General features: G+C 53.6%; 9 protein-coding genes across 9 annotated transcripts; 5 read left to right on the plus strand and 4 right to left on the minus strand.

The window, feature by feature from the left end:
• Positions 1-201: 201 nt before the first annotated feature.
• BDP55DRAFT_731861 (family 43 glycosyl hydrolase) lies at positions 202-1,182 on the minus strand (the record flags this gene model as incomplete). The annotated part of the gene is made up of 1 exon (XM_060579876.1): positions 202-1,182. One exon carries the CDS (start codon positions 1,180-1,182, stop codon positions 202-204), a length of 981 nt encoding a protein of 326 aa, XP_060425980.1.
• Positions 1,183-2,430: 1,248 nt separating this feature from the next.
• Positions 2,431-3,165, minus strand: BDP55DRAFT_731862 (coiled-coil domain-containing protein; the record flags this gene model as incomplete). Its single annotated transcript, XM_060579877.1, has 2 exons — positions 2,431-2,873; positions 2,991-3,165. The coding sequence occupies 2 exons, from the start codon at positions 3,163-3,165 to the stop codon at positions 2,431-2,433; spliced, it is 618 nt and encodes a 205-aa protein (XP_060425981.1).
• Positions 3,166-6,236: 3,071 nt separating this feature from the next.
• On the plus strand, positions 6,237-8,121 carry BDP55DRAFT_536421 (uncharacterized protein; the record flags this gene model as incomplete). Its single annotated transcript, XM_060567887.1, has 2 exons — positions 6,237-7,880; positions 7,939-8,121. Coding segments are annotated over 2 exons (1,827 nt in total), but the record flags the coding sequence as incomplete, so codon positions are not given.
• Positions 8,122-9,039: 918 nt separating this feature from the next.
• Positions 9,040-10,241, plus strand: BDP55DRAFT_731864 (eukaryotic mitochondrial regulator protein-domain-containing protein; the record flags this gene model as incomplete). The annotated part of the gene is made up of 2 exons (XM_060579878.1): positions 9,040-9,453; positions 9,690-10,241. The coding sequence occupies 2 exons, from the start codon at positions 9,040-9,042 to the stop codon at positions 10,239-10,241; spliced, it is 966 nt and encodes a 321-aa protein (XP_060425983.1).
• A 156-nt stretch (positions 10,242-10,397) lies between these two features.
• Positions 10,398-11,765, minus strand: BDP55DRAFT_282527 (tyrosine phosphatase). The gene is made up of 3 exons (XM_060566486.1): positions 11,271-11,765; positions 10,819-11,147; positions 10,398-10,741 (listed from the first exon to the last, which is right to left on the minus strand). The coding sequence occupies exons 1-3, from the start codon at positions 11,655-11,657 to the stop codon at positions 10,555-10,557; spliced, it is 903 nt and encodes a 300-aa protein (XP_060425984.1). The 5' UTR covers positions 11,658-11,765; the 3' UTR covers positions 10,398-10,554.
• Positions 11,766-13,158: 1,393 nt separating this feature from the next.
• On the plus strand, positions 13,159-14,350 carry BDP55DRAFT_674751 (uncharacterized protein). The gene is made up of 3 exons (XM_060575678.1): positions 13,159-13,733; positions 13,854-13,997; positions 14,076-14,350. Exons 1-3 carry the CDS (start codon positions 13,587-13,589, stop codon positions 14,247-14,249), a joined length of 465 nt encoding a protein of 154 aa, XP_060425985.1. The 5' UTR covers positions 13,159-13,586; the 3' UTR covers positions 14,250-14,350.
• Positions 14,351-16,287: 1,937 nt separating this feature from the next.
• Positions 16,288-16,673, minus strand: BDP55DRAFT_282604 (uncharacterized protein). The gene has a single exon (XM_060566487.1). It carries the CDS (start codon positions 16,612-16,614, stop codon positions 16,396-16,398), a length of 219 nt encoding a protein of 72 aa, XP_060425986.1. The 5' UTR covers positions 16,615-16,673; the 3' UTR covers positions 16,288-16,395.
• A 1,599-nt stretch (positions 16,674-18,272) lies between these two features.
• Positions 18,273-21,070, plus strand: BDP55DRAFT_282749 (uncharacterized protein). Its single transcript, XM_060566489.1, has 2 exons — positions 18,273-19,068; positions 20,706-21,070. The coding sequence occupies exons 1-2, from the start codon at positions 18,432-18,434 to the stop codon at positions 20,888-20,890; spliced, it is 822 nt and encodes a 273-aa protein (XP_060425987.1). The 5' UTR covers positions 18,273-18,431; the 3' UTR covers positions 20,891-21,070.
• BDP55DRAFT_674764 (uncharacterized protein) lies at positions 20,505-21,999 on the plus strand. The gene has a single exon (XM_060575679.1). The coding sequence runs from the start codon at positions 20,860-20,862 to the stop codon at positions 21,511-21,513; it is 654 nt and encodes a 217-aa protein (XP_060425988.1). The 5' UTR covers positions 20,505-20,859; the 3' UTR covers positions 21,514-21,999.
• The last annotated feature ends 34 nt before the right edge of the window (positions 22,000-22,033 follow it).

A 22,033-nucleotide genomic window follows, 5' to 3' on the forward strand; every position in this document is an offset into this window, starting at 1 on the left:
GAGGAGGAAGATCTTACAAAGTTTGGGACAGAAGTGAAAGCAAGAGCCTAGGTTGCGAAGAAATGATGAGGATGTAAATGAAAATTAACCCAAAATATCCGTGAACACATAAAGTGTCTCTCAAGATTTGTTATTGGTACAAGTGTCGCAAGATATATTTACTTTCTTCTAACTTCTTTGACTAAATCATTAACTCGCCCACTATGGCTTCTCCGTCACAATCTTCCCGTCCTTGTCATAAAAGATCTCCTTGACCTTTACAGACCGCAAGTGATCCACGCCCTTGCTCAACTCGCAGTCATGATGGAAAAGCCACCACTGGCCCTTGAACTCGACAATGGAATGATGCGTCGTCCACCCCAGCACCGGCTCGAGGATCCGTCCCCCGTACGTGAAAGGACCCAATGGGCTCTCGCTGGTGGCGTAGCAGAGGTAGTGCGTATCACCAGTCGAGTACGAAAAGTAGTACAACCCATCCCTCTTGTGCAGCCACGCCGCCTCGAAGAACCGGCGGTCATGGTCGTCGGCGAGGATAGGCTTGCCCGTCGCCGGATCAAGGATCTGGATCTCCTGAACCTCGCCGTCGAACTGGTGCATGTCGCCCGTTAACTTGGCCACGCGGGGGCCCAACGCGTAGACGCCCTCGCCGCTAGGCTCCTGCGCGCCGAGCCACTGCTTCTCGAATACCTCGTTACCCTTCTGGTAGCACTGCAGCTGGCCACCCCAAAGACCCCCGAAATATAGATATCCCTGGCCGTCGTCGTCAACGAAGCTAGCCGGATCGATACTGTAGCTGCCCCGGATGGGTTCCGGGTCCGGCGTGAAGGGCCCCTCTGGCTTATCCGAGACGGCGACGCCGATGCGAAAGATGTCCTGCTTATCGCGGGCGGGGAAGTAGAGGTAGTACTTCCCGTCCTTGTAAGCGGCGTCGGGGGCCCAGAGCTGCTTCGAGACCCAGGGCACGTCTTCGGTTTTGAGGACGACGCCGTGGTCGACGACGGGTTCCAGGGGGTCTAGGGAGGATGTGCTGAAGACGTGGTAGTCTGCCATGTCGTATTGGTCGCCATTGTCGTTGAACTTGATGTCGGTCTCGCGGTCGTGGGACGGGTAGATGTAGACTTTGCCGTTGAAGACGTGGGCTGAAGGGTCGGCTGTGTAGAGGTGGTTGATGAGGGGCGCCATCGTGAGAATGTGTGGGATGGATGGGGGGAGGGGAGAAAGTGGGAGTGCGGGGGAGGGAATGCGGGGTGTTGAAAGTGTTCGGTGGAATTGGGGTCAAATGGGGAAATCAAGCATGCCACTTTGGGTATCTTGGGGGGATAGGATGTTGTTGCAGATGCCGATTTGCAACGAGAAGAGACGGTTAAAGAGATTATGCAAAGATCGATGGGCGCGAAGAAAGCCTTGGGAGGCATCCGTTTATATGCCAAAAAGTTGATCTCCAGGATTCTCCACCATCAAAGGGGTTCAGGCGCGTGGATGAATGTGAAAGTGATGATGTTGGCCCGGTAGAGTGGAACACGGGACGACTAGCCAGCGGCCTTTGAATTTACCCAGCGCATTTTCCCGGTTTACCCCATCCTGGGCACATCCACCCGCACCACAAGTTGGAGGACAGAACCTAGTCGTTGTTGTACAGGTGCAGGATGCTGGTGTGGGTTAACCGTAGACCTCTGAGGAGATGTAAAGGTCTCTTGTGCTATCTTGTCTTGAGTGAAGCCATATTGACGGCATGAGGCAGTGCTTCCTCTTGAACTCATCATACCACCACCAAAAGTTACCTAAATCGATGCCAAAAACTGCAGAAAAATAATGTTCGACGCTCAATCTCGCCCCTTTCAGTACGAGACCCCGCGCTACCCGAGCTTTACCGCCGTAATCACAAGGCAGCATAGGACTCGAACCCCGTCGGTGGGTTATTGGTAGTATTTGTGATCCTATGACTACGCAACGCCGACGCTTTTACCATTGAGCCAGAGGTGACTCGCTGAACTTGTGATTGGGAAGTTTTGCGGTCCGTTCGGCTATAGACTTTCCAACGGCGTCAGCAAGGTATGTGGAAGAGTCGACTGGGTTGGTTGGCATCGTGGGATGGAAAGGTATGGAAGCCCAAGGTGAGGCCGTCAAGGTGCGTCCTCTCCAGGCCCAAGGCTTGGTAATTGATGCTGTCCTCTCTCTTGCTCCCGACTGCTGCTGAAATAGGGTTCAGTTGCACTCAAGCATTTGTATCAAGGCATGGCAAGATCAGCCTAACTGCCAGAAGTACAGTAGCAGTGGTGCGGCTCCTGGAAAGGATGCTCAGATGCTGCACTGCTAATGACGAGCGCGCAATAGCTCGCCATCAAGGATTCGGATTCTCCCAGGGCCCCTTTCTTGATGCGCAGGCAAGTGGCAGTCCTGGTCCGGACTTGCCCTCCATACTGTAGTCGTTCAAAAATCCTGAATACCGGTCTGGCCCTGTGTGGTTTCGACTCCCTCGTCTGCGTCACTGGCCCATTCGGGATCTTCTTCATCGAACCAGGCTTCCTCGGCATCACGTCTCTCCATGACGTCGTAATCTTCGTTATCGTCGATCAGACTGTAATCGAAATCCTCGTCATGGCCGCGGACAAAACGTTCTGTGAGAAACTCATGCCATCTCTGAAGGCCTTCTTCCTTTGTCTTTGTCTTGGAAAAATCGGCCTCGGTTGTGAAGCCTCTCGCGGGCTCCGCCGTCGAAGTGTCATCAGTTGATGACTTGAGGTCAGCTAGGCGAGCCTCGCCTCTGAGCAGGGAGCTTTCTAAAACCCCGGAGTAGCCCTTGGCCTTGCCTTCGACCTCACGCTCGGCTGGCGTCTGGAACTTGCGAACCAAGCTGTCATATAATAGGGGGTCTGGGAGGAATGTTAGTATCTGAGCTGATGATGAAGCAAACACGATCCCGCAATGTGCGATAGCACTAAGACCGCTCAGGAGAAAGAGAGGGAGAAAGGGGATGCGAAGAGACGGACCAGCCAGCTCGTGCTCAGCATCGGAGAAGTACTTTGGATTTCTCTCGAGATATTCTCGACGACGGTTCCGAGACCGAATGTTGTTGGCTACTGTTGGCGACCTGGGTGGACGTGGTGTCGGTTTCTCAAAGGGTAGAGTTTGCGGCTGGTGCTCGGATTCTGTGAAGGAGGGCATCTTTAAGTTAAGCCAAGTGCTTCCGGGAGCAAATATCGGTGCTGTGCAATAGTATGACAGCTGTGGTCTGAGGCAACCTTGACGCTAGACGAGGTCCATTGACAATGGCATCAGAGAATGAGGTGGGTTGGATGAAATTGTATCCGTAGATGTTTGTGTCTGATTACGGCTACCTTCAGCAATGAAAGATGTCACTATTTAAAATGTGGGTCGCGACATAGGTACCTCAGCACTGGAGGAAGGTCCCTCCTGTGTCAGACGCGAATCTTCAGTACATCTTTCGGTGACATGGCTGCAGGACAACATGCACTCGCACGACTTGATAACTTGCAGAACCCCACGAAGTCATTCACGACGTGCAGGATACCTTGCCGAAGATCGACTTTTGCCTACCGGCCGATTTATCCTTGATTTCGGGCGAGGCGGCGGGTGCAAGATCTCGATGGAAGGGCACGTACTAAAGAAACCTGGTCTGTGGCTGATGAATGAGGGTATCCTCAGGCGCTCATCCTTGCACAAGTAGTTAATAGGGCGTTTTATGGAATTGTCCGGTCTTTCAGATTTCCATATCCAATTCTTTAGCGTCAAGTGGGAGACTCAATGGATTGCCGCCCAACACGAAGTACTTAGCTCTATTTCGATTCTCATCATTTTTTAAGGTCTTGTATATTCTTTATAGAGTATATCTAAGAGAGTGTAATTAGATATAGTAAGAACAATGATAATAGTAGTAGTAGTAATAGGAACAGTAGAAAAAGAGATAGGGAGGGTATTGAGCGATATCCCATTTTGTCACCCACTTGAATGTCAGTACTAAGATACGAAGTACTTAGTAAGGTACATTGCACGGGACAGTCGGGCTGCTCAAAACAGGCCAATTGGCTGGTTATTAGTGAAGTGGAGCTGTGAGGCGCATCGACCGTCGACGTGGCCAGGCGCGGAGGGCAACACGGCCAATTAATAGGGGGAAGGCGAGCAAAAACGTTGGATGTCAACGGGAAATGAGATACAGAGGAGGGAAAAAAAGCAGGATTTGGACCGGACATTGAAGCCGGTTAGGTAGCTTTTTACGGATGGTCTACGGATCCATGGACCATTCATGTGGGCTGGCACTTTGCAAGGCATGGCAACCGCATGGGTATCCCATCCCACGCGTCGTTTGCTCTCTTTCTCTCTCTCTACGAATGAATATTATTGGTATTAGGCTGTCAAGGCATCTCTGGATGTTCTGCTGTCTGTAATCCTGTGTCTGTCTCTCAAGTCTCCCTCCACAATTTACAACCACAGCGCAACCCCGGGATATGACAGCCAGCCCATCGGCGCTTGACTGGACTTGACCTGGTGGTTCACATCCATTCGCATTGACACTTAGTGGACGGGAAAGCCAGGCATCTTGCACCATTTCTACTTGGTCTCTGTTGCATCGTCTTGCTTTTTCCCGTTTAGTCTCTGCCTCTTGTCTCTGAGTAGGGTATCTCAAGTTTCCAACTCCATTACCCTCTCATTCCTCTCTGTCTTTCTCTCCGACGCCTTATTCATTCGTCTCTTGTTTTTCCCAAGGCCCATCTCACTCATTCATCACATCTTGTTTCTTGTCTTGTCTTTCATCTCAATTCCCCAGGTGCCCGTCACCCCCCTTTAATACTCTGTACTCACCACACTTACATTCCACTTTTGTCAACTCGCCGCACCGTATCATACCGTATTTCACCGTGTCCCATCTACGTTGGAAGAATCGACCTTTCCCCTCCTCATCCTCTTCCTCCTCTTCGCCGCAGTTGGGGAGGCAGCTGATACCACTTATTCACTCACCTTTCATGCCACCCGTCCCATCCGTTCCTCCTCCTCTCGGCGTGTCTCAACCTCAGTCCACTTGATCCATCATCGAAGGAGACAACCCGCCAGAACAAAAGTCCATCAGCAAAAGGGCTACCATCACGTCCACAGCAACGGCGGCGGCCACGCGACAAGACGCGCAAGACACGATAACCTTAGCATCCCGAATTTCAGCAACGTACCGTCGTACCCCGTCCCGCTCAAAAAAAAAAAAATCCAAAGTTCGCCCCCATTCGCACACTGAATGTGACCCTCCCATCCCCATGGGTACTGCTGGGGATATCAGAGCTCGTCTTCGGGCAAAGTTCTCGCGGAGGAATTCGGCTGCACCGTCTCTAGCCTCCAACAAAAGCACCGGCGATGCTCACAACTCCCAGACAACTGATGGGACCTGGACGAGTCTCACACGGCAATCCTCGGCCGCTGCATCCGCTTCGGCTCCCAGGTCCAGAGCAAGCTCTCAGCACCCGCCTCACACGCCAATCTCGCCCTTGCCCTCGCGCTCGCCGACTCCACACCAGCCACACCATCACCTGCAGGCACAGCCACAGTCCACCACACCACAACCCCCCGGCAGCAGCCCAGGCGACCACTTGCTGCAGCCGAAATTGAAGGCAATTACGGCTGGGGGTGCCGCTGCTGGGGCTGCAGAGGGAGAAGCCGACAGTGAGGAAGGTCAGCTCCCGCCACAGTCGTCGTCCTCGTCCAAGTCCCATCTATTGGACCACCAACAAAAACAAAGCCACGGGCACGAAATTAACCACGACAGTCATGTTGATGATGAAAATAACAGTCATGATGCACCTCTCAGCAGCGACGAGGTTTTGGTAAAGGAAGAGAATCCCATCGCCACAACTACTACTACGGATAGCGACAACGAGCAAAGACCCGCAAGCAGCGCCAGCGCCAGCGCCAGCAACAAGGTCAGAGACACTTCGGCTGGGACTGGGGACGATCAGGACGCTCACAAGCCACACCCCGACCTCGACCTCAGCCTTGACTCGCTGGCAATGCCGCCCGCCGCGTCTCATGGACGCTTGGCTAGCGAACTGACTGCCAGCAACGACCTACACCTAGCCGCAATAACCACTGCTTCTGCTGCAGCTCCCACTGCCATCAACAACCTCCCAAGCATCCACGAAGACCAAACTCCACCGGGATTTGACGATAACAAGCAGAGACTTCATCTGTCGCAGTCGCATCACTCACACCAGCCACTACCGCCAAAATTTGGCGCGGCTCCCACTGTTACCCTCCAGGCGGTCTCTGCCGAGGACCTCAACGACGATCAACACGATCCCCTCAGCCATGCCCTCGGCACCCCGACGCCTCTTGCAACAGCCATCCTACCGAGTTCGCCGTTGTCATCCCGCCCAGAAGCGCCTCCCCGACGACAAAGTCTAATACCCAATCGTCAAACCACTCTAATTCGAAACCTACTCGAAGGACGTGTCGAAAACGAAGCTAGGCCAGCCAGCGCCGATTCTTTGCTCCCCAACATCGCAAACATGGTCACCCGCAAGGTCTGGGTTAGGCGCCCCGGCGCTTCTGCCACAATCATCACCGTCAACGAGGACGACCTGGTCGATGATGTGCGCGACATGATTCTACGAAAGTATGCCAACTCGTTGGGTAGGCATTTTGATTCTCCCGACCTCACACTACGGATATGCCCACGGGAGCAGAGACAGGATCGTATGCTAGGTCCCGAAGAGCCCGTGGGCCGTACACTCGATGCCTACTTCCCCGGTGGCCAAAATGTTGAAGAGGCTCTGGTTATCGATATCCCAGCCCGGCGCACACCGAGACCATCACCACGTGCTCCGACGCATGCTACAACAATCTACTACAATGACGAAGGCCGGCCCTCTGAGGCTGGCGAAGGATACTTCCCTCCTGTTGCAAACGCTGCTGCTCTGCCATCACCAAACCTACCAGTGCCGGTCGTCGCTCCTGTTACCGTCCCTGCAATACATCCCTCGCATCCTGCCCACCCAGTTCACCCAGCGCACGCTCTTACAGCGCACACCCAACACTCGATTGCAATCCTTGGAACCGGCCAAGTACCGCCAATACCCTCCCCGGGAGGCACGAGGTCTCGTGCATACAGGGAACGACCAGAACGCCCTCGCCTTGGAAGAACCCATACCTCCTCACCTACGATACTAAATCAAGTCAACACACAGTCCATGGCGGCCGCAGCAGTCGCTGCTGCGCATCCTACCCACTCATTCCACCCACGCCTACCGCCCTCTAGGACGCAGTCGAACACTTCAGAGCAATCCAACGCCCAACCGGCTGCTCCGCCACTTCCAACACCACCCGCTCCGGAAGTACAACCTGCAAGAGTTGCTACTCCCCCGCCCAGGATTGCTTCTCCTAGGCCAGCAAGTTCTCGGCCTAAGAAGAAGAAAACAGTAGATCATCCAACTCTGCCGGCTGGCATATTGAATGGCGGCGTGCCACCCATCAACGTGTTGATCGTAGAGGACAACCCGATCAACCTCAAGCTGCTTGAGGCTTTTGTCAAGCGTCTGAAGGTTAGGTGGAAAACGGCCGTCAACGGCCGAGATGCCGTCACCATGTGGAGGACCGGCGGTTTCCATCTTGTTCTGATGGATATTCAACTGCCCATCATGAGCGGACTGGAAGCCACCCGGGAGATCCGCAGATTGGAGAGAGTCAACTCAATTGGTGTCTTCTCTTCGTCAGCAGGGAGCGCACCTGAAGCCCCGAATGGCGAGCCAGAGGAGAAGGACAAGTTGACCAATATGGAGCTCTTCAAAAGTCCGGTCATTATCGTGGCCCTCACTGCCAGCTCCCTCCAGAGTGACAGACATGAGGCCTTGGCGGCTGGCTGCAACGATTTCCTTACCAAGGTCAGTGTTTCTACTCTTCCATACCTACTTGCCCATTGTGCTTACATGATTATCACAGCCTGTAAACTTTGTTTGGTTAGAGAGGAAAGTCATGGAATGGGGCTGCATGCAAGCACTCATTGACTTTGATGGCTGGAGAAGATGGAAAGACTTCTCTCAGCAGAATGACGAGGCCGAAGCCAAGAAATCGGCCGCGTTGAAGACAAAGGCAAAGAAGAATCGCTTGTCGATGACTTCGGCGGTGCCGGCGTAAGAGTACAGCAACGCCAGCATGCTTTAGCAGGGAATGGTAGCTAGGTGACATTGGCTTTCGCTACACCTACCTAGGCATAAGGCCACAGTAATGATGGTACCGCGAGCTTTTGACGAGGCGGAGTCTTTTCTTCCAATAGTCTCTCATGGGACTTGGCTTAATGAACATATGATAGCAACATACGGACTCCCCTCTGAGGCATGGTTTCAGCAGGCTCGGTGCTCATCTGTGTTGCAGGGGATCTGCACCTTGTTTATGGCTACTGGTCTTTGATTGCATTGGCAGAATGGTTCGGTTTAAGAGATGCCCCACAAGGAATATACGAAGAGGGACGCGCAGAATGATACCATAGAGCGCGTATGCATGAGAGAATAATCATAATGGATTAACTAATGCATACAAAAGAGACCTTGCTGAGACAAGACACGTATTGATCACGACTGCATGCATAGCAACGTACTATATTAGGGATATGAGTGGTTATGCCTTGATTATGAGATCGGGAGAGGATTGCCCGGTAGAGAAAGTGACGGGAGGCACCCGTTTTGATCTAGGTACCTACTTCCGTCTACTGAACGAGACGGGACGGGATAACCTGGAACCTGGATACCGGAAGACGGAGGCTGAATACCGGTAGGTGGAGACCGGAGCATGGGAAACGGCTCTATATTCCGTCCTAAGGCACCAGGCCAATTGACCAAGGCAAATTATCCGCAATATGGTCCGTGCACATTGTCCTAAGAAAACGAAGGAAAAATCAGTCGTAGCTTTAAAAAGTCTCCCTTCTTCACAAAACAACCACACTTCGTTATACCCAAGCTTCCTCAATGGTTGCTTCGCCGTAATAAGGTGCAATCCAGGCGCGCCTTTTGCGTCCAGAACAACACTCTTTGCTTCACACACACAATGGCGTCGCGAGCGGGCTCGTCATTGTCGCCATTGGTCCTCGGGACCAAATGGTGCGATGCTGCGTACGCTGCACCAGCATTGCGGTGCGCCTTTTCCACAACGCCGATTCAGTCGAGAAGGAGCAAGGCGCAACATAGGATGTTTGACTTCCTCAAGAAAAGAGGTAGCAGGTTTCAGGATGCCGAGGGCCAGGGCCCCAATTACTTGGGCGGCTTCGACCAGCCCTTCCCGATGAACCCGTTCTTCAAGAGTGAACCCGTGCTGAGCGAGGCTCTGAGGGAAGAGGTCTTCAGGAGGGTCAAGACGGCCAAGGAGTCGTTGAAGCTTGTTTCGGCTGAGTTGGGTATCGATGTTCGCCGCGTCGCTGCCGTAGTGCGGATGATGGAGATCGAGAAGCAGTGGATAACAGAGGTAAGCCTACATTTTTCTGTTTTGCAACCCCCAAATCCCTCGATGGGATTGAACCTCCTCCCCAGCATCATGATGATCAACTTTCCAAAATTCGATTAGTCTTGAAGACGCACAATATGGTTACACCTTGGCACTGCGAGCCTCTCTGATTTGCTACTTTACATTTCTCTACATTACAATCGCACAATCATTCTAGACTGCAGTCTTTGCTGACTTGAGAATGAACTTCTTCGCAGCGCAAACCACTGGCCAGACCTTATGCACAGGCCGTCATGGGCATGCTGCCCCAAACTCCTTTCGCAGAGCAGGAGACCGGAGGACAACAGATTCCTCACGAGCCCGTGAATGAGATCCACGTCCACAAGCTCACGATGCAACAACTCTTCGTGCCCGTGTCGGAGTCGCGCCAATTCAATAGAGAAGACGCCGCAAAGGCCTTCCATAGAAACATGCTATCGATTGACGATCGCTCACCCCACAAGGAGCTCATTGACATGAGGAGGGCGGCTCACAACGGCGGCGACCGAAAAGAGCTGACGCGCAAGTTCCGCGCCGATACCAGGGCGCAGGAGGATAGGTTGATTGAGAGAGAGCGCAAGCGTTCCGAAAAGGCTGAAGAGGAGACGACGCGTGTTGATACCGGTCGTTTCGAGTTCCGCTTCAAGGAGATGAATGTTGAGACCGTCGGCAAGAACGGCCGCAGCAGGGGAGGCGTTGGCTGGAGATACGGTGTCCCCTTCTATGACCGCAGGAAGGGCGAGGTGAAGATTCCCACGTCGGTGCCTTGAACATGTACAGCCCATACCTTACTGCCTGTTGCCGACTACATCACAAACGGCGACGGCATTCTGGAGACGAAGGAGGAGGGGGCTCACGACAGCCATCCAAACCAATCAGAAGACGAACTGGGGTCATGTTGGCTCAGTTCTTGTGTTGGGCGCTTTAGGATAAAAGCGTCCTGTGTCTATCAACTGTAATTATATACATGTAACCCTATATGACGACGGACTCAAGCGGGAAGGGCACGCGCTTCAAAAGATGAAGCCTCAGCAAGCCTAGCAAGAAATTTTATGTTATTTTTTTCCAATGAGCCCTTTTTTCTCAAAGCAAATACTTTGTGTGTGAGACCCAGTCAACCACTTTACGCCCGTCGTCAGCATCCACTACTAGGTTTGACCTAATACGGCTGATGTCCTCTGGCGAGAGACGACATCTGTTCTGGACGTAGGCCTCGACTGAACCGTACTCCTCGCGGAGGGCAGCCAGCGTCGCAAGCATGTTTTCTTTCCTGGGCGGGGTTTTAGCATAGGTATAAGTATAAGCAAATAAGTGGGTGGATGGGTGAGTGAAGGAAAAAGCACATACCGAGATCCAATCATGCGCCTAGCCCCCTCGGGGTTCCCTTTCATGGCTTCGGTGGCGAGGAGGTGCTGGATAATTTCCTCCCTGCGGTCCTGGAGACCGATGTCTGTCAGGCTGTACTCGTGGGCGACGACCTCGTCCGAGACGCCGCACAGGCTGAGGATGAGGGCGCAGATGATGCCCGTCCGGTCCTTGCCGGCGGTGCAGTGGATGAGCAGCGGGGTCGGGGGTTCGGGGGAGGCGAGGTGGGAGAGGATTGTGTGGAAGGGGTCGTTGGGGTGATCTGCTTCTGAGGCGGCGCGGAGGATGTCGGTATAGGCCTTTGTGAAGCCCTACAGAGACATTGTTTTAGAATTACATCACATACTTGTACAAGGTGATGAGGCGTTCCCTCAAATCGGTCACCGGGGCGGGTAGGAGGAAAGGTGAAGGAGGGGCTGTTGAAGAAAACTCACCTCGGGCCCGTTACTAGAGTAATTCCGGTACCGTAAGGCAATAGCTTCGGGGCCGTAGTCCATGTCCCGAAAGACGGGGACAAACATGCGCGTGGCGCCGGGCCACTCGCGGACGTCGCAGCTCGTTCCGGCCTGGGCGAGGCGCTCGAGCTCAATGGTGGAGCGGAGGTCGTAGACGTGGGTGATGTTGAGGTCCTGGAGGCGGGCAACGCCGTCGTCAGTGAGGCGGGAGGGTTCGGCGGAGCGGAAGAGGATTCCCGGTTTGACGATGCGGCCGGCCGGGAGGGCGTCGACGGGGTAGCCGCCGGCGTCGCGGAAGTTGGGGAGGCCTGGGATGGGGTGGAAGGGGGGTTTGGGGAGGATGACTTTGGGGCGTGGTTCCGTCATTGTGTGTATCTTGTTGTCTTGTTTTGTCACCTTGTCCCATGTGGTTTGTGGATTCTGATACGAGCTGGAGAAAGGATTCTTCTGACGCGCGAGGAATCAATGTACAAGCTGTGAGACGGACGAGATGATCAACAACGGCGTGGACGGGATTTGGTCTATGGCGGTGTGTATCCGCAGTCTGTAGATGCGCGCACCGCGGTAGGCGGGCATCGTCGGATGTGGCCTCTGCGGGGGAGGATTGCGGCATCCGAGGCATGTCGTTGGGTAAGGCTCGGACCTGCCCACCTTTGGGCCAACATGCGTCGCGCCTTTGGGCGTGGGTGGAAAAGCAGCAGCAGCATCAAGTCAAGGTCAACTAATCTAGGTTGCCCTCTCTCACCGAGAACTGACTAACAATTCTTTCCGTATCCTGCATGAGGGAGTGGATATGTGGTGTACAGGGGCAAGATGAACACATGTTAACCACTGGAAAATCGCTTCTAGTTGTAGTAAACACCAGAGTTGCTTCTACATCACCCGTCCGAGGTAAACAATATGACGGCCACCCAGATGTATGTCAATCTGTCTAGGAACCCAGTGCTCCGGTTCAACCAGTCTCACACGCAGTGTCGACCGGCATATCAGAAACATGACCAGTCAGCATCCTGAGTTAACGTGAGAGATCGATCATACATGTCATCATTAGACGCAGGTGCCGTCCGAGGTTTGTTTCCGACACTGCCAGGTTCGGGCCGTCCACGAGCATTTGAGAAGGACGACAGCGGGAAAAGGGTAGGTAGCGCAAGGACGTGCTCGAAACCTCATAGCGTCTAGGTCGAATTTGGGTCCTGTCACATCGACCATGGGCCCAGTCGACCAGTCCATGTCATGAAAGCAATCTGCCACTAGCCTACTTGGATCAACTGACTGACTGGCTGGCTCGAGCCGGGACAGCTGAAGTGAGACCTGGTGATTTGCTCAGGTGTTACCGATGATGTTGTGTGCGTACCTATTCTCTTCCCCCAAGTCATGATTAGCGCAATATGTATCCGTACGTAGCTGTATGATTGATTCTCTTGAGGCGACTGGGCCCTGGAACAAGATGTTCCTCCTTGGTATCTCATCTCATCCCGTACCTGACCGACCTGGACCTGACGTCCTCGATGGGCCTTCCTCTGACGCATGCCAGCAACAACGTGCAGATTTTCCCAAAGCTGCAGCAGCTCTGACTGGCGTGACTGGCACCTGCCCGTCGATAGCTCCCTGAGCCAGCCAGTGAGCCCTCAAGCCCTCAACCACGAGGAGCGGACCTCCCAGGGCTATGTAACCAAGGCACTTACCTACCTAGAGAGGGACGGACATCCAATGACAGCACCTCCTGCACCCCCTGCACCAAACTACGCGAACCCGCCTAATGGTGGTAGTCGCGTCTCTAACTGGCTCGTCGTCCGCGCTAAAGACATCACGCTGCGTCATAGGGGACCAACTCCCATCTTCCCAGATTTTTTTTTGCAGCTTTCTTTTCCCAACCAAGGACGCACTGGCACTCTGGCACTCTGGGTGAATCGACCGGTTTGAGACAATCAAGATGGCGATCAACCTGTTTGTCTTCTTTCCACACCCTAGCGCCTCCCTTCCCACTCGTGGACGTGGTGTGATTAAACTAAGGGTATTGGCGCTGCTACCCTTCTATCTGACCTTGCCTTGACCTTGGTTGGTGTCATCACTACCTTACCTTCCAAGGTTACCTTCACCACCACCGCCTGTTCCCGTAGAAAAACAACCTCGTTCGCTGCTTAAGTTGAATAAGACCCCCTCCAACACCCTCTTCCCCAGAGAACCCAATTGTCGTCCTTCCCAACCTCTACTCACCGTCGTCGAAACGCCAGCTGAATCCACCAAAAACTTATTCACCCATTCCTGAGCGGTTAACCGATAAACATAGCCAAGATGGGCCTCTTCGGCATGGCAGCGAGCTACCTCGCCTTCTCCGTCCTCCACTTCTTCCAGTTCGTCCTGGCCGTCACCGTATGCGGCCTCTACGCCGTCGACCTCAACCGCGCTAGAAGCGAGGGGAGCTACACCGACGGGAAATGGGTGAGTCTGGTGTTTGTTTTATTCTATGCGACGATACCGAGGGGGAAAAGCCGTCAATGTTGTCACGGGTGAAGCACGGTTCAGACGAAGAACGAGTAGCTAACAACAAAATAAAAATAGGTCTTTGCTGTTGTGGTCGGCGCCCTCTCCGCCGTTACGGCTCTGCTCTACTTCATCCCCTTCATCCTGCGCTTCGCCATCGTCTGGATCTGGGATGCCATCCTCTTCATCCTCTGGATCGCCTTGTTCGGTCTCTTTGGTAATGTACGTGCCATCCCCAAGCTTCCCTACTGAAACCTACTCTATCTGTTGAAGCAGCCTTGCTGACTTGTGACCTGCCAGATGTACATCAAGGAGAACGCAGAGGGCGACAGCGGCATCCAGCGCATGAAGAACGCCGTATGGGTCGACTTGGCCAACGCCCTCCTCTGGCTCGTCAGCGCCCTGGCGACCGCCGCCTACTGGTGGAGACACCGCGAGCGCCGCACCCGATTCACCGGCCGTGGAAAGGTCTAAACGAGATGTTGCAAAGCGAACAATGGACCAACACACCCAGAGGCGGATAGAGCTCGTCTACCGAGTTAATTCAGAATGGGATAGTATGGGGGGGGGGGGGGTTGCTTTACAAAGAGCGCATACGGAAGACTTCCCCGTATACCTCGAGGTGACCGTTCCGGGTCCGGTCATGATGTTGTTGTTACGAGGCCGGTGTTTTTGGAGTATTTTATTCTGCCGCAAATACGATACCAGAACCCTGGCGAGGTTTATCTTGTATTCTTGCTTTCTTTTCAAAGTTCAAACCCCTACAAGAGATCCTAGAGTCGGTCGTCGTCTTCGGATACCATGTTGTCCGAATGGGCCGTGATTAATTTAGAAACAATGTTGTGGTTGCCTCTTGACTTACTTGCTCTGCAAAGGCAGTATGAGACTTGTCACCATACACCTTGCAACTAGGTTCCAGACATATCCACGTGAGATGCGATGGAGAGTATATCGGTGACTAGACACACGTTTAGAAATTCAAGTTGCGAATAGATTAGTCAAAAACAAATAATCCTCGATCCTACGCACCGTCCGTTTAGCCGGGGCCGGTCCTGGCACGGGTGACCGTGTGTTCCCCCCTGAAGACCCTGGCGACTGAGTCGTACACGCCGCGCCGTTGTCGGCGCCGGCGCAGCCGTCCCTGCCGGAGGTGAGCGGCCCCGCGTTTCTGCCTTCCTTAGAGTTTCGGGCCTCCCTACAGGATCGTCCGTCTTCAGGGGCACTCTACAAGAATGCTGCGCCCTCCAGTCCCTTTCATCCATCCCATCGCGGACGGCCCCAGAAACTCTCAAGGAACCCTTGAGCCGAGTGCTGTACCGTGCGGTGGGTGCATGAAAACGCTCTCCCCATCCAGCATGCACAGCCCGGAGGAGTTCCTCCTGAAATCTAGCGTACTAGAGCCGTTCTGCCGCTCTTTCAACCAAATCGATACAGTGGACTGCATGACTGACTGCCAGGTACCGCCAGGCCTGGCGCCTCAAAAGTCCTACATTAGTACATAGGAAAAAAGCAAGGGGTCCAGGGTTCATGTTTTCCAACCCCGCAGACACTACCTAAGCAACGTCGCGCATCCACTGCGCTGTGACGTCGTGTCTGTGGCGACCCTGACAGTCCGCTCGTCGCTGGCTATCTCTACGAGATATTGGCGAGGGGTGGCGCGCTTCAGAAAACTTTTCGGCCAAACAATCTTGAGCAGGCCCATCGCCCCGGAGAGGTCCTCGCGTATTGACGCTTCGGAAACTGGAAATTTGGGCCGCAAATACCAGCGGAATGAGGTCTCTGTCTTTGTCAGATTAAGAACGAGCAGAGCACTTGTTGGCGGACATCATTGAGGCTTGATCTTCATCCCACCTTTGGAGAGCCGCAAACGGGATGTAAACTACAGGAGACCCGGGGAAGTCAGTGCGCTTTGACGCTCCCTGTTGTAGAGTCAGAGCGACCGACGACAGCGAAGGCGGCAGTCGGCAAAGTGAGACTTCAGTATCGACCAAGGCCGGGAGACCCAGGGCATGAGAGTGAGCCGGCAGGACTCGCCGTTTCGTGACATCCGCTGTATCCTTTCACACGCCTCCAACCTTGGGCAACAGTCGACCCATTAAAAAGCACATGGGGCCCTGCGGCTGTTGAAACTTGAGAAGATAGTAGCGATCGGCGGCAAGATCAGCACTGTTTTTGCTGCTTCCGATTCAAAGCCTCAGAGATCAAGCCCCGGACATGCATTGGGTGATTGGATCATGGATGAATCCAGTGGGCATCCCAAGACCCTCCGCCTCTGGTCCTCCTCTAGCGTTATGTACACTAACAAGACAGCCTCCGCTCCCTGCCTCTCCCAACGTGGGCCCCGCCTGTGGTAACAGCGGGACAGAGTCAAGAGTCATAAACGCCCGACGATGCGGAGGTTTCATCGGCTAGGACCGAAAGCCTGTAGGCGGAGGGGGGTCGTAAACGGTAAGGGAGAAAGCTACTCGCACACGACTCTTTCCGTACTGCGGCAAGTGGAGGAGAGAGCATGAGGGGTAAAAGAGACAACTGCTGAATGCCGTCTCTGGACGTCGGTCGGTTCCTGTCCCGCGTACTCCGGCTAGCCAGTGCGGGAGCGTTGAACCGATTCAACCGAACGTCAACTGTCTCTTAGTCCGGCGTGGGTCGTCTCCAGTGGTGCCTCAAGTGGCACGGTGGTACAGTCGAATCCTTTCTGATGGCATTGCTCGGCTGGAGAAGTACTTTGATCGCTTTTCAGATACCGCAAGTAGCTAGGGACGGATGGCAGACGGAAACCGTCTGAATCAGCGGCCACCGTTACAGCCCAATAGGAGAATACTCTCACCTTTATGGACATACGTGATATTGCCACTCGCCTGCTCACGCAGCCACAGGCTCTAAGCCATGGGTATCGGGATTGCTAAGAACGATCTTCTCCTCTGTATCATCCGGGGTCCGGCGTAACTGGTTAGCACACCATGGTTGTGTCGTTACTCTGACGGCACTCACACACCAACATAGGAGCCTCAAGGTGCACCTGAGCAATGATGTGCGAGATTGTCCGGATCGAGCATTGCGGGCCACGAGATGGGATAGGACAGATCAAGGGGTCCAAGCTGCTCGTATGTTGTCTGAGGGCTTGGTCGACTGGACGTGCCCGCGGCCTTGATGTGGTTCTCGTCAGGCTTAGAAAACCGGCGTCGATCGACGGGAGAGATCGACGGCAGCAGTTCCATGCTAGCTGGATGATTTGGCTCTTGATGTAAGTCAAGATAGTGTAGGTTATGTGATGACTATGGCCAACCTCAGTAAGACAGCTTAGCTGAATCCACCTTTTGGAGTGTGGATAGAAGGTCAGAGGATTACGGTAACTCGCACTTGCTCAATTAGAAACCTCAAATCGCAGTGTCCGTAGATGTTTGACAATCGAAGGAGCCACCACGTGAAATCTTATCACGGCAAGGCCCTCTGGTCCTCTCTGCCTTAGCATTCGCATCGTAACTGTCAAACAGATGCGCAATTTCGCACGGATATCTACCTACCGTGACGGGTCTGGTTCAATGGATACGTACATACTTCAATTCAAGGCAGGTGAGAGGTAGCTTTACCAAGCAAGACATCTTGCGGGAAAGACGGTGCCTGCCCGATCTTGGGCACAAGAAGAAGGGAGAGACAACTATGAAGGATGTGGAACGTACGGATGCTCAAATTGACAATACACTTAGATGGCATGGTCAAACAACAGAACGACTGTAAGAAAAAAAAATGAGATCATTAATTACGATATCCAGTTAACGGAAGACTGACAATCAAAAGATGTTACTCATTCCATAATACCCAAGCACCCAAGGCACCCGAATACGTTCCCTTCCACCTTCCAGGTTCCAAAGCTTTATCGAAGTACGTACTTGTTTTACGGCACTCGGGTCGGACGGTGTTGGACCCCTCCAATACGGTCAACGGCCAAGGCAAGATAAGGTACCTGGATCAACGGCCAACAGTCAACAGGCCCTCAATAAGCTAGCAACGGAAGACCCTCGAAACCGTTCCCCCCTTGCCTCTCTCATTCCGTTTGGTCGGCCTCCGCATCTCGCACCATCCCACCAAAACCCACCCACCATTACGGATACCCTTATGAGATGTGAGATACGGAGTCCTACACCCAGACACCAACACCCTTCCACGCGCCTTCTTCGTTGATCCTTCGATGCAATCCATTTCTCTTGACCCTTTGCAGAAAGATCATCTCTTCTGTCCTCAAACGCAGAGGACCCTGCAGTCTGCCCAACACGAGTCCCAGCCGGTTTCTGAACCAAAGCCGAGCCCTGAATGAACGCCTTCAAGGAGCGAAGCATTACACTCTAATAATAGCGGATGCCTTTAAATCCGTTACTGTCCTTCCTTCATCAACTACACCATCGCAACGGCTGCGCCGACTGACTTTGGCCATTTCTACACGAAACAACTCAAAGCCAGCAACAGCGACTGCCACTTACCACGGTCGTGGGCAAAAGATACGCCAGAGGCACAAGTCCAAGCACATCGCAGCCATTCATTCCACAATTGCAAGAGGGCCCCTGTCAGGCCGCAATCCATCACCTGCAACACGGAGGGAGGGGACGAAAAAGCGACTACTGTCTCCCTCACCGCACACACGCATGCCCTTGCTCCTACATGATATCCACCTCCACACAGGCCTCACATATCCACCAAATTACCCGCTTTCTCTGGTCTGATCCTGCGCCCGGCTGGCGACGTGCAGTTAAAGAGAGAGCCTTGGAAGCCCAAACGCCCGCCAGCAAAAGAATTCAAACCGAGGGAGGCTGGCCAAGAAAACGACCACACGTACACCTCATTCGAGACGAAAGACGAAGACGCAGACATCGGCACCAACAAGAGCCTCAAACTCATCTACTCAAGCTCGGTCGAGCTTCCATTTTCCTCCCACCCTTGGTTGTGAGCAGTATCTGCGCCAAGTACCTTATACGACAAGGGACACGGCACGGCACATGGCATGAACAATATTTGTCACAGGCATTAGAAACCATCGACATCGTAAAGGAGGAATCAACCATGGCGAGTTTGGGTCGATCATTCAAACCGCCAGCGTACTTGCGGGCGCGGTCCCGACCTGCAATGACTGGAAGAACCTTGTCCAACTCTTCAGATATATCGGTGGTCTCGACAGGATCTCGCTCCGACGCCGACGACCTGCTCATGTCCGGGCTCAATACGCCAGCGCACGAAATTTCAAAGTCAGGAGAGGATGGGTTCAAAATGCCAACGGCCCCCGACTTGTACTCTCCCAAAGGTATGTTTCAACTGTTTGTTATATGTCAGGTCGCTGTTCTATGCCATCTACTTGTTTCCCACTTTTGATTTATCTCCAACCTCAGCTCTGGAGACCCTTTCCCCGCCTACTCCATGCGTTTTCAGTTCACAATTGCAGGCTTGCCCCAGGTGTCTGCTATTTTCTGCCCTTTATATGTCTCATCTGGGGCTGTGAGTTGTTCTGTTCCTCTGTTGTTAATTTCGGTTGAGCCATCGGCCTCTGTTTTCTGTCATGCACTCCGGTACCTGCACCCGGCCGTCAATGCCACCGCAACGTCGGCGCCGACAAGGACGGACGTTGGCGCCAATTGCCCAGTGCTTCAGCGAGTCGATCCAGCACTGAGGTCCCCAGACTTGTGACGAGTCAGGAAAGCTAGTTGGCTAGGGTCAAATGACGACGGCGCAACGCCCCCATCAGTTACCTCAACTCAACGCATTACCGAGTCACCGACTTCTTAAAGTCCACCATTATGTTACGCTCCTGATGGTTGCGTGTGCGAGTGTTTGCGTGTGTTGTGAGGGTGAGGTGCTGGTAGTGCTTACCTCGCGTTCGTCCGCTCGCTCGCTCGCTGCAGCATGACCAGAGACCAAAGCCCTGAGAACTATGGCATTGTGTGCAAAAAGGCCCAAGGCCTTCCATGCCTGACGTTTCCAAACCTTTGGGCTGTGCCGCTGGAATCAGGTGGTGTCTTTGGGGCATTGGGGAGTGGGGATGGCGCGCCACCGCGTTGTCTTCTGGACGCACCAAACGCTCCGTCGGTGTCAGCATGAGGTCCCTTCACTGCGTTCGGTCTGGTCCGCCCCCCTCGGAGGATGAGGAGCGGAACTGACGCGGTGAAGTAATGGGATTGCGATGCTTCCAGGCTGAGGTGGTGGGGAGGGGCCGGACGGGCTGGGAACGCTGAGTTACTGTTTGTCTGCTAAGCGGCGGCCTTGGTTCACTCGGCCGGGACGGACCCTGCCCGCTAAATGGCAGAACATCGTCATCATTCACTCTCATTTCTGTTATCGACGGGGTCACCCCCGGCCCTAAGCCCTTTTTTCATCCTCTCCCAGAAAGTTCGTTCCCGTCTCGCATGGCCACAAGGGACCCTTACCGTTGCGTCATGCCCATAGTGTATTTTCCTTCCCCTTACGCATTTCATTTTTTCTTTTTGGCCCAAGACGCTTGATCGGAATTTTACATATCCATGTTCCTTGCTTAGGTTCTCAAGAGGATACCTCGAGACTAATCTGCCTTTGGGGCTCTTCTTAATAGGCGAATCATCCGCACCATGCCTTCTCGACCTATCTTCTCTTCAATCTGCACGATATAATCGAACTCGCTCAATTCCCCTTGACCTATCTCCCACGACTAGTACTCTTCGAAAGATAAACTCGGCTCCTGCCTGCACGCCCACACCTCCCGATCCTTTGTCAGCCCGTGGCGACGTCCCTGGGTAAGCGATAATTTCCCATCCCGCCGCCACCTCACCGTCCTTCCCGAACAAGCCAAACTAAACTCTCTATTCTTTGCACTTTCTGTCCATCCACTTTAGCTTCCACCTAGCTATTTCTCGTAATCACTTCGTTTTGACACTGAAACATCAAGTATTATGTGCTAACACTGCCTCACAGTGGTTACTTCTCGTTCCACGAAGATCTCAAGGGTTCTACCTCACGCCCTCAATCCACCAGAACCGAAGGTCGACTGCCTCAGCATAAGGCCTCTTCTCTCACTGTCGATTCCTCCTTTCAAGCCGACCTCCGTGGCGCTTCCCGATCTGCAGCCATGGCGCCATCAATCCACCTCTCCCCCATGAGCGCTGTCGACGTTTCAGGACCATCCAGCGTCAACACACCTGTCACTTCGTACCTCCCCAGCGGCGTTCACGATACATCCTTGCCAATGGGCAAGTACTACCCTTCGAACTACGAGCAGAGCAGTAGCCAAGACGGTCGCATAGGGGCTTCCGGGCCTCCGAGCCGTGTATCGTCAACAAGATCAGAGGGTCACATTCCCACGCGCGAGGCCTTCAGGTCATCTTCACGGCAAGACTCGGAAGTCCGCCGTAAACTTCAACAATACCAACGAGACATGATTGCCCAGGCGAGAATCGCGGCGAGCGAAGTGCTTGGAGGTTCGCCCAGTCAAGGCACCGCGGCGGTTCCCAGCTCCACTATTACCTTGAATGGGGTACCCTTGACGAGCCTACACCATATCGGAAGCACCGGCGTGCACAAGCCCATCTCACCGAGACTTTTGCCACTGGGAAGCCCGGGACCCGTGACGCCGATGGATCTGGAAGGAGGGGTGGGGCAGGGCGGATACCTCGATCGGGGTCGCAATGATGAGATTGCCCGAGTATTGCGGGCCGAGGAAGACCGTATTCGCCGGGAGGGAGCCACTTCGCCGGCGGTGGAAGCGGGTCCGCAAGTTTTCTGAGAAAAAAAAAAGTGGCAAAAAGTGATGCCAATGCTTGTGGCGTTGGAGACGGGTGGCGTGGTCCAACCCGGGACCACATCATCTCAGTACGACGACAGCAGATGGTAAGGGGAGGAAGATAAGACACAAAAAAGGAAACGAAATGGAGTCGGCAAGGTCAAGACGATCGTTTATGGTTATGATACCCTCTGGTTATTACAGCAAAGCTTGATTTTTCTTATTTAGGATTGGGGGAAAAAGAATGGTTTGGTGTTTCCCGGTGGATGATTCATCTGAAGCCGAGGCAGCTATCTGTCATTGCATAGATTGCGGCGTTTATCACACTCGTTACGAGATTAGATTCGGGCGGGCTTATCTTCGCATCGGCGTTATTTTCTTCACTCCACTCCTGCTTTGTCCCCTTCGCTCAAGACTAGACATAGAGTATGGCGGATATAGACTAGAATGGGAGGAGGGACAAAATGATCAAGACATTACTTGTACCTTGCTGTTGTTCAATGATTACTTTTGATGAAATGCG

The sequence above is a fragment of the Colletotrichum godetiae genome (assembly GCF_030913485.1).
Source record: "Colletotrichum godetiae strain CBS 193.32 chromosome Unknown BDP55scaffold_42, whole genome shotgun sequence".
NCBI classification, from domain to species: domain Eukaryota; kingdom Fungi; phylum Ascomycota; class Sordariomycetes; order Glomerellales; family Glomerellaceae; genus Colletotrichum; species Colletotrichum godetiae.

What these genes read in the sequence shown, in the direction of transcription:
- BDP55DRAFT_674751 (XM_060575678.1), top strand. Translation starts at nt 13,587, where the DNA reads ATGGGCCTCTTCGGCATGGCAGCGAGCTACCTCGCCTTCTCCGTCCTC. An exon ending in GCTACACCGACGGGAAATGG is followed by an intron (nt 13,734 to 13,853) that starts GTGAGTCTGGTG and finishes AAATAAAAATAG; the next exon opens with GTCTTTGCTGTTGTGGTCGG. An exon ending in TGTTCGGTCTCTTTGGTAAT is followed by an intron (nt 13,998 to 14,075) that starts GTACGTGCCATC and finishes GTGACCTGCCAG; the next exon opens with ATGTACATCAAGGAGAACGC.
- BDP55DRAFT_282527 (XM_060566486.1), bottom strand. Translation starts at nt 11,657, where the DNA reads ATGACGGAACCACGCCCCAAAGTCATCCTCCCCAAACCCCCCTTCCAC. An exon ending in ACTCTAGTAACGGGCCCGAG is followed by an intron (nt 11,148 to 11,270) that starts GTGAGTTTTCTT and finishes ATGTCTCTGTAG; the next exon opens with GGCTTCACAAAGGCCTATAC. An exon ending in AGGCGCATGATTGGATCTCG is followed by an intron (nt 10,742 to 10,818) that starts GTATGTGCTTTT and finishes AACCCCGCCCAG; the next exon opens with GAAAGAAAACATGCTTGCGA.
- BDP55DRAFT_282749 (XM_060566489.1), top strand. Translation starts at nt 18,432, where the DNA reads ATGATATCCACCTCCACACAGGCCTCACATATCCACCAAATTACCCGC. An exon ending in CGACTTGTACTCTCCCAAAG is followed by an intron (nt 19,069 to 20,705) that starts GTATGTTTCAAC and finishes ACTGCCTCACAG; the next exon opens with TGGTTACTTCTCGTTCCACG.
- BDP55DRAFT_282604 (XM_060566487.1), bottom strand. Translation starts at nt 16,614, where the DNA reads ATGTCCATAAAGGTGAGAGTATTCTCCTATTGGGCTGTAACGGTGGCC.
- BDP55DRAFT_674764 (XM_060575679.1), top strand. Translation starts at nt 20,860, where the DNA reads ATGGCGCCATCAATCCACCTCTCCCCCATGAGCGCTGTCGACGTTTCA.